This window comes from Petromyzon marinus, chromosome 1 (genome assembly GCF_048934315.1).
Source record: "Petromyzon marinus isolate PM22_M1 ecotype Great Lakes invasive population chromosome 1, UKy_Petmar_22M1.pri1.0, whole genome shotgun sequence".
In the NCBI taxonomy this organism is placed as follows: Eukaryota; Metazoa; Chordata; class Hyperoartia; order Petromyzontiformes; family Petromyzontidae; genus Petromyzon; species Petromyzon marinus.
The window spans coordinates 6,833,417-6,843,817 of NC_133667.1; the positions used below are offsets into that span (position 1 = coordinate 6,833,417).

Sequence of the window (10,401 nt, forward strand, 5' to 3'; positions counted from 1 at the left end):
CTTCATTTACAGGAGTGACTTGGGTCACCAAAATTATGAAAGCAAAATAAATAACAACGTATAGCAATTAAATTAATAGAAATCAGAGAAAAATCAACTTTGTTATGTGAGAAATCGAAAATATTGCACGAAGATGCAACACTGTTAAATAATACATTTCCTTTACCCAAAGTTGGCTCGGGGATATTATTTTCAGATTGATCATAGTACAATTAAGTTATGGTAAAGCTCAATAACTATATGACTGTTGTAATACTGTGTAAACAGACAAGGGATATATGAGTGGCATGCAATTGCAAGTTACAAAGAATCATCAGTTGGGAAACAAATTGTGATTTCAGAATATTTAATCAGAATCAGAATATGTATTGATACTGGAGGAATCCGATGATCTATAAAGCTTTTTCACAGATGTCCATATGTAGCTGGAAGAGTAACCGAGAACGTACTCTGAAGCAATTTAATTCCAGGTGTTCGGGGCGTTAACAGAGAATGAGTGAGGACCATGCGAGTTTGTTGTTATTCCCACAATGCACTTGAGTGTTGTGGGGCATCTTGGGTTTCGAGCATTAGGTTAATGAATGAACACTCGGGAAAGGTAAGAGACTTATCCAGTGTGGTAGGAACACACTTTAACGTAGCATTCAATCACCATTCTAAGGGGGTGAAGGATTCATTCGGCCTCCTTGAGCATTTGCATTTGGGTTCCACTTTTCACTGGTAGTAGAGAAGACATTGTTTTTCGATTTCCAGGTGAAGCAAATGTGATTGATCATTCTCAGCCAGGCGTTTTGTGACCTTTGGAGCCAGTAGAATGACAATATAACAATCATATCTATTTTGTATACTATATATACACAATTATAAATATGAATAAAGATGTTTTAAATATCTCTGTTATATTCCCATCCGAAGATGCTCAGCTAAGAGGCCGAGGACCCGGTTTCCTGAGAAAAGTGGAGACCAGTGCTCAGGCCAACAGCAAGGTGGGAGCGCAATTCACTGCTCCACCCCCGCAGTCTCCCACCCCACTAACCCCACTTCACTACTTACACTCACTGCTCCACCCCGCAGTCTCCCACCCCACTAACCCCACTTCACTACTTACACTCACTGCTCCACCCCGCAGTTTCCCACCCCACTAACCCCACCTCACTGCTTACACTCACTGCTCCACCCCGCAGTCTGCCACCCCACCAACCCCACTTCACTACTTATACTCACTGCTCCACCACGCAGTTTCCCACCCGAACAACCCCACCTCACTGCTTACACTCACTGCTCCACCCCGCAGTCTTCCACCCCACCAACCCCACTTCACTGCTTACACTCACTGCTCCACCCCGGAGTTTCCCACCCCACCAACCCCACCGCACTGCTTACACTCACTGCTCCACCCTGCAGTCTGCCACCCCACCAACCCCACTTCACTGCTTACACTCACTGCTCCACCCTGCAGTGTCATCATATGGGTGATGTCACTTCCCTTTTCGGAATCATCAGAAACAAAAACAAATTTAGATTGTCAGAAATGTTGTATCTCGTCCTGATTTTTGGTTTTGTCACATTCATACATAAATCTGTAACACATTCCAATACCCGAATGAACACCATGATCGTAAAGTCCCTATGCAGTTTAAATGAATGATTTTCACACAAAAAAGTTACACATTTAAATGACTCGTGCATTCCTGCACGTCAACATTTCCAATTATTCACACTTGTGTAGTTTCTCTTAAACATTTTGCCACACATCTTGAAATTTCTTTAATAAATCTTAAAGCTGAATGGTTTTATTTTCTTTGAGTTCTCCCCCAATTCGTGGCTCAGTGTTGTACTTATCCACAAAAGAAGAAATCAAGGGCTGTCAAGTATGGGGACATTTTACCAGTTTCTTTAAACTTAGTCACCCATGCTGTAATGTCCTCTCAGATGGAGCCTCAGACACCGTAGACCTAATCCACTGTCTCTTAAAAGTCACTGATCTTAGCTCTGCAATCTCTGGACCCGAGCCCACTGTCTTGTAACACATTCACGAATTAATTTTGGGACAAACCACTGAGCTTTCTGCTGCATTGTCTCTATCTTGAAATTACCTAAGCACAGTACTACACTTGGATGGTAAGGGCTGAAATTACTTAAAAAATAAACAAAGTTTTAAATTGTCTCATCTAAATTGCTCAACTTTGCTTGCAATGTGGATGAATTTAGAACATTTCTTGAAAGCATCTTTGACCCTATGTAGGCAATGGCCCTCCATTTAACAAGATACCATACTGCAACTTGGTTACCCAGGATGCAATGTGCCAGCAACATTTGGTAATTTAGCTTGTAATACAAATTGGTTTATGCTATACTTTTTATTCTTTAAGGGAGTGTCTATCATAAAGTACCTACTTATGGGTAACTAATCATATACAAATGAAGGACTGGTCATCTGTAAACATTCTTAAAATGTTATTCTTATCAGCCCTCAATATATGTACTACAAAGGCGGGCCATTGCCTAAAAATCCACATATTATATGTATATATATTCCTTTTCAGAGCTAGTGTTATTGACGAATATCTGAACTCTTTGGTATAAGCACAGTACTGCCACTTGAGCAAATACGATCCCAATAATAAACTTTACATTTTAAAATGGAACTAACGTTTGTATGGGACTCTCAATAAATGTTTTCGCAAAATGGGAGATTTTTTGCCAGTATCAAAGTATGAAAAAATAAGAATAGGTTTTACCCTTTCTGGCAATAAAACAGTTCGCCTTTTGGCATTCTCTGGTCTAACATTGGTTTCAGTTTCAGTTGATTTATTTTGGTATAGCCCTGTGAGCCATTCGGCTCTTGAATCGTGTGCAACCACAACAAACAAAAACACAAAAACACGAACAAGAAAACATCTTAAAGTGACTATGTGACTGTGCAAACAGAGAATCCATGAAAAAACAGCAAAATATTCCTGAAAAAAGCACCGTACACCAACGCTGTGTGAAAAAAATTCCCAGTGGGATGCAAGTCAAACAACAACAACCACAAGAAAACTTCGATTAAGGCCATCAGTCTAACTCCGTACTACAACAAAACAAACATGTCCAAATCAAAAAACGTTTTCGAAATCACCAACAAATAAAGCCATAATTGCAACGTAATAGTGATCATAGGGACTGTGACCGAATTTTTACAATAAACTACATAAATAACATGTAACACCAAATCCTAGAGCCATAGCTGGCTGCATGAGTTACTCCACAACAACAGAAGCATCAGTCGGAGTATCACATTTTTCAATGCACCTTTAAGATCAGCACGATAAATCAAAATACAGATAATACTTTGCAGGCCCTAAAGAAGGCTGTCTAGTGTAGGCCAATCAGTTCAAAGACAATGCATATATTACCAGAACATGTTTGTTTGCATGGTCACCACAAGTATATGTGGTTAATGTAGCCATGATTCCTTGCAAAAGGTTTATATTTGGTGTTTGGACATCTTAACACCTGCTTTATTGCCAGAAAGGGTAAAGCCTATTATTATTTTCAAACAAATATGTATTCGTTTCGAAACTATAGCACGCTGGAGAGGGACTATGGTCGCATTGTATATTTTCCGTTGTACGTCAGGGTTAAGCAATTATGGCAGTAAGATGGGGGTTTGTTTAACATAGGACAATGTTAATTTTTTTCGGATATTCCATGTTTTATGGGACTTTGGCCATTAACGTTGGACTTTGGCCATTAACGTTGGACGCAGTTTGACCATTCAGACGTCTCTTCTGATGCAATCCCAACATTTTCAGGTGGTGCTAGCAGCTGCATCAGCAGATAATGCAGCCTGGTCAAGTGTCATCTCCCAGGTGGGTGCCTTATCTGGTGTGGTCACAGTGGAGGGTGCACACCCCGCAACACAGGGTGGCACAAGGCCACAGTTATAAGCGTGTGTGTGCGTATCTGTGTGTATTTAGAGGTCTCACTCCGCATCAGTCGAGCGGCATTATCTTTTCATCAGCTGCATAACGCTGTGTGGAAGCCACCTGATCTATTGCTACACACAAAGATGCGGGTCTTCTCGGCCACGGTCATGCCCTTCAGTCTCTATGCTTGCGAAACATGGGCGCCCCCCTAATGGAACATCTTTGCCAATTAGCAACATTCAAGGCTGGCCTGTCTACGATCCATTTCAGGTTTAACCAGGCTGGGTTGTGTGAGGACCTCACAAATCCTTTAAAAATCTGGACAAAGTCCCATCAGTGAGCTCCTCCAGCAGGCAACACTGCATTGACTGGGGCATGTAGCCTGCATGCCCAGCTACTGCATGCCTAAACAGCTTTTGTTCGGCCGGATAGAAGTAGCTCTACCGGGCATGGCATGGGCTAGAGAAGAGATGGAATGATGTGGTACAAGAGGATGTGGAGCTGAGTGGACTTGCTGATGACTGGCACCAGCAGTATCAAGATTGACCTCTGTGGAGGTGAATGGGGAAGGATGCTACTGAACATTTGGAGGCAGCCACCTTCCAGCAACAACGGAGGGCAGAGGTGTGATGCTCACAATAACGAGTGGAGTGCCAGGGAGCTAAACGACAGCAAGTTGCACAGTAGGAAGCACAGGTGGTGCATCGGCCAGTCATCTCAGTCAACCCATGGCACCTGGGTCGGTCCCATAACCTCCTGCCAGCAGGCGTTCAATACTTTACGTGACCTTAAAGTAGACCTAGCCTGGCACAAGCACCTTGGTGTCATCACTGCCACTTAGTGGCAAATGGCGGTTGTTGTTGCTGCTGTACCTTTACATTTCTCTTGGCACATTTTCACTTAACTTGTTGGTATTTTGTGCATTATTTTCCAATTTACACAGTTCTGTATGGAATGAACATTCCGTTACTTTCTAATGCCGTGTTAAGACACTTACTAACTGGCTCTCGGTGTCGGTAAAAGCACAGAGCAGACAACACTCTTGCTCGAACAGAATTTGTACCCAGGTCTTGTGTTAACATCATTGTTTTAATTTATTTAATCATGATTCATGGTGTGTTTTATAGATCAAGTCAAAACAAGGGAATACAACAAGCCAGGTGAGGCAATGGGTTTCGTGTCAAAGTTTCATTTACATGGACCAGGCAATTAAGTGTTTTGAATTGTTACCAACACACACATTCACTATTTTCCCGGGTTAGACTGCACGTGGCTGTCGGTGAACATCTGTTTAGGCTGGTAGGGCACACAGTGCAGTCATTGGAGCACCAATGACTATTTTTGCAGGTGTCTCTTTGCATTGCCACACAATATTCTTTTAGGCAGTGTTAACTTGTAGGGGAGGCCAGAGCCCCAAATATATAATTTCCATGAATCTGTATGCTTTGGAATGTACCAAAGTTAAATGTTAATAAAAGCTGAGGGTCTCAAAATTTCATTGAGTTATTTTGTGTCCTTTCCACAGATAATGATAATACAATTTCGCTCATAATAAACGTTTTTGGGTTAGATCGCGTTACTTATAAATGTGGCGTAACTCTCCACCACCCGACATGGCTAATCAGTAAAAAAGTGTCACGTTGACAAAAGACAAATAGTTCACTACTTTAGCCCACCAGTGTGTTGAAGAGTGTATCCCCACAGGGAAATACATATTCCATTCATTAAATGACCTCCAGTGCACATTCCACCATACAAATGCAATTGCAATGAAGTCCACAGCAATATGCTAATGCTCACATTGTGTATCTATCACACTGGAGGTTAGAAAATAATGTGCCTTGTAGTTAATGCTAGAAATCATTTAATATGCTGTCATTAAACATGCACCATTGAATCGTTTGTAGAATAGCTTTTCTCATACAGACTGTGAAGTATCTGACTGAATGTTTGATGCTGCTATCTCCCTTCAGCCAAGAAGAAAATTCCCCCTCTTCAACTACAGTCACCACTGCTGAGTCCCTCTGGAGAATGACAATGCTCATATCTAGGGGGATCCTGGATGTCAACTCGCCTGGTGCTCAATCGGCATCTTCCGCAATCAAATTCGCTTTGCCCCCATGTTTAATATATACTGTGGACACTTCCTGGAAAATTATATGTTGTCTATATAAATTATCAAAATTCTAATCTTTATTTATACTGCAGGAATCCGATGAGCTATGAAGCTCTTTTCAGAGATGTACACTTGGGGAGGGTGGGGGTGCAGCATACTGTTGTATAAAGTACGGTATACTGTAACAGTTGTCACAATTGTCGGAATGTATTTTGACGAGACTGCATTTAAAATTAGAACTCACCAAGATGTACCAGTAGTTACAATTAACCAGACTGCTTTGACAAAATTAAGATTTTTGTTACACCAACATATATCCCACAGCTGTTTAAACACTAGCTTCCTGAAAATACCACTCCTCAATTGTTTGACTTTGTTGGTGAAAAACAGATACTTTTCATAAACGCCACAGCATCCGAAGAGTTGAATTGAGCACCCATGAACCCAGATTCCCGTACAATTCTTATTTTATTTTTAAACTAAACTATTTTTTTTATTTTACCAGGTAAGGCCCACTGAGCTATGTAGCTCTTTTTCAGAAGCGACCTGACCACAAATGATAGCTCAAAGAAGGGCCTCATCAAGTGTAAATATATTCAGCCAAAAACAGTACTCTAAATGATCAGCAAAGCAAAGCCTTCAGTTTAGCCTGTGGATACAGAGGACGTGTGCTGGTTTATCTGTCCAGAACTGCCAGTTATGGACAATAACTTTGGTGAAATATCCCCCAATCTTATTAGTTTATGTTGCAAAGTTACAGCTCCACTCTAGATTGGCGATCAGCTCTGGCATTGACTCGGGGCTGTTTCAACTCATTCTGCAGGTGGCTGACACAAAGATAGGGCAGTGTGGTGGAGACTGTTGGTAGATTGTAGCAAGTTAATAATTTTCCATAATTTGTGTTGTATTTGCTATGACAAGGAGTGTTGGTTGTCCAATTATTGTTGCAATTGATGATGTACCATAAATGTAGTGATGAAATGTGTCCATGCCCATTTGAAAATGTATTAACAGCAATATTCACAATTTATCACCTTTACAGGTTGTTATTTGGAGTAATTATTTGAAGTGCAATGATTATATGAAATGTGTATATGTATTGAGGAGCTCGCACATGGCTTGCAATGAGGGCCAAGGATTAGGTGCGTGACTTCTGGACACACATGGGATGAGATATTCCACATTTCAGCACATGAGACATCCCTCCAAATATCAGAGCTAGCCTGATGCTGCTGATGTAACAATGTCCAAAGACCAAAAATGTCTCGCGTAGATTTGACACTGGACGGCCAAGTCACGCTCCATAATGGTGTGGGATGTAAATGTACGCATTGCAACACACATGAGCTTTTAAAACAGAATTACAGAAGATATTGTACAACAAACAGCGCATATCAGGAACCAATTTAGCCCATTGCACAGTCTATTGATAGAATAAAATGTAAGCTGCGTGGGTGAATGACGTCGGCAGCACTGGGAAAGTATTTGGATCGTGTGAGCTCCGTTCCAGCAGGTTTCCCTCTATGATTAGAGGGAAACTTGGCCAGAATTACATTTTCCTGGGAAGCTCTCATGACCAGCGACTGTAGAGCAGTCAAGGTACTCGGCTAACATGCCACACGAACCCAGCAGCCAGCGAACGAAAAACGACATCTGTGCAAAGCTCACCTCTCAAAACAAGTACATCATTGGTCCCATCGTTACTCCCTACACTGCAGAGCTCCACTCTCTAGTATGGGTTCTGTAGAGCACGCTCGTGAGACTTTTATCTCATGCCAAGCCAGTGGATGTCCGAGTGGTGCAGAACAGGAGCTCATGGCTCTGGCCATGGCTGTAGCAGCACCACCAATCGTCACCACGGACCGCAGGCGCCCTCTGCTCGTCCCTCATGCCACAGCTGCAGCACCGTGCGGGCCACGTCTGTCTGTGTGCACGGGGCCGTCGGGGCGATGTGGAATCGTGCGCCTGCTGCCCGTGTCATTGTCAGCCGACATGACGAGTGGCCCATGATGGGTTTTGTCATTCTTTATTTTACTGCTAATTTGGGGGTATAAAGGTCTAAATATGCACGGCAATATGAATATATTAGTCTTTGTTTAACGTTCGTAAGCTTCATGTAAAACGTTTACCTCCAATGGGCGTGTGACAATTACAGAGGTTACAGTAAAGTTTACTGGGACCTCTGTGAACCACCCGATTAAGCTGCGCCCTTGTGTAGGCATATGCCTTGATCTTTATCACTCTGTGCCCAGTGCCCTTGAACTGATGGGAGCCGTAGGAGTGAAGGACTCACCTGCAGGTGGTGTACTCGCTTGTAGCGCGATCTGGGTAAAGGAGGAACTTGCCTACAGGTGGTGTACTCAGGGCTTTCTCACCTGCAAGTGTGCTCGGGGTTCTGCATAAAGGAGAAACTCACCTACAGGTGAACTCCCTCAGGGTTCTGGGTAAAGGAGAGACTCACCTGCAGGTTTACTCTCTCAGGGTTCTGGGTAAAGGAGGGACTCACCTGCCGGTGTAATCCCTCAAGGCTGCATCTGTCTGGGTAATGAAGAAGGGACTCACCTGCAGGTGTACTCAAAGCTCTGGGTAAAGGACTCACCTGGCATGTGTTCTGATTTAAGGATTTTCTCACCACATATTGCATGTTTTATAATTATGTACACAGGCAACTTTAGCTAATTATGTTTCTTTTCTGGATTGTGATTCTTTATGTGAATACAATGTGTGTGGTGGCCGAATCACTTCTAGAGGTTATGCAGGTTAACATAGTTATGGTAGATCAAGTTAACATCGCTGGAATGTCTCTTTTCTAACTCGCTACGAATTACTTTGCAGCTATAGCACAACTTCTGCAGTGGGTTAGATTCCAGCCAACCAAAATAAACAACTACATTTGAAAGATAATTTAGAACGGCTACACGTAAGAATGTAGAGTACCATAAGACAATAGCAATGCTTTATTGATCAGATGTGAGCTCGTTGAGATAACGAATGTCTTGTGAGCCTGTAAGAAAGTCGCTCCATCACAAGGAGCAGGACAAAGGGACAAACACGCGAGACACGGAAGGTCGATGTCTGCGGATCCTCTACGTTGTATAACTCGCACCGCCACCACTGTGTTACTACTCAGGGATTGTAATGGGGGAGATCTGTATGCTGGAATTGTATATTTTGTATCAAAGCATGAATAATTGATTAAAGTGGAGGCGGCATCATTGTGATGTTGGGTTCCAGTGTTGAAGGGCTGGCTGCATGCACGGACGTGTTTTCGTTTTTGTCACTTTCGTCGACACCAGTTCCTTAAGTCGTCCACCATTTACCATTCCACAGTTCCTGTGAAGGCAATCACAAGCACCACTGCAATCCGTCGCTCATGAGCAGCGACCATGTACCCCGACTCCCGACCTCCATCCCTGGATTCCCCGCCCCTGCACCCCGTAAAGCCACCACTCTTGTAGGCAGGGCGACCACTGCGAGAGGCACTCACCCAGAGGCTACAAAGGCGCATCCCTCTATTGTGGTGGGGTTTGTCATTATTGATAGAACATGTTGCAGTTGAATGACTGTTCCCTTTAAGAGAGTGTTCACAGGATCTCAATATTGTAGCATGTATGGACTCCCAGAGGCATAGAGCAGCAGCGAATATTGATGATTGTAATATACTGACGAGTCCTAGTGAGAACGAAACCGGTCGACAGCTCGCAGTTGCAATGGGCGCATTTGTATCTCTTAATTGGAGGCCTAAACATTAACACGGCCACGCATCGATCTCTTGAGCTGGTGGTCTGTACAAGGATGAGAGCATTCCGCGTGCACTGCGGTGGTCACCTGACCCGCGTGCAAGGCACCATGGGAGTCGTGCCCTGGTGCTGTTGCACCGAGTGGAGTGGCGCCGCGGGGCGAGGCGAGGCCGCTCCGCGTGTCGTCGCACTGTTTACACACCAAGAGGGGGCCTCGTGCGAGCCTCTACCGCCTGGCTTCATCCTCGCTATTCGCGTCTCCGCGAGGCCTCAGAGTGCACCCAGCCTGGCACAAGCTCCGCAGTGATGTCACTCCTTAATGAAACGTCGCAAACTTTTCCACGGACCGAGCAGCCCCCCACCCTGGTGACAAAACCCATTCACTGCTCTCTAAACACCAGTCGTGCAACATCATATTACCGGAACATAAAACAAGTTGTTTTTTAAACGCAGCTGTGTACTTTTTGGCATTTAGATCTTAGGGTGAGAGGGTAGTTTAATCAGAGTAGTTTACGTAACTTACATTTTTTATTTTTTTATTTAAAGCTTTCGTGACTGCAAGGATTCATCTTCTTTGGTTCTTTCGGTAAAGTCACGTAGAATGAGAATAAAATAATCATCATGGACAAAACAG

The 10,401-nt window shown here is 43.4% G+C and overlaps 1 protein-coding gene across 1 annotated transcript in view; it reads left to right on the top strand.

Annotated features, from left to right (window-relative positions):
* LOC116940965 (uncharacterized) overlaps window positions 1–9,272 on the top strand; it is a 160,019-nt gene extending 150,747 nt beyond the window's left edge. The window contains exons 33-36 of the mRNA XM_076056263.1: window positions 916–986; window positions 3,798–3,854; window positions 5,039–5,071; window positions 5,885–9,272. Coding sequence (XP_075912378.1) covers window positions 916–986; window positions 3,798–3,854; window positions 5,039–5,071; window positions 5,885–5,929 — 206 coding nt within the window. The 3' untranslated portion in view covers window positions 5,930–9,272. The remainder of the gene's footprint in view (window positions 1–915; window positions 987–3,797; window positions 3,855–5,038; window positions 5,072–5,884) is intronic.
* The last annotated feature ends 1,129 nt before the right edge of the window (window positions 9,273–10,401 follow it).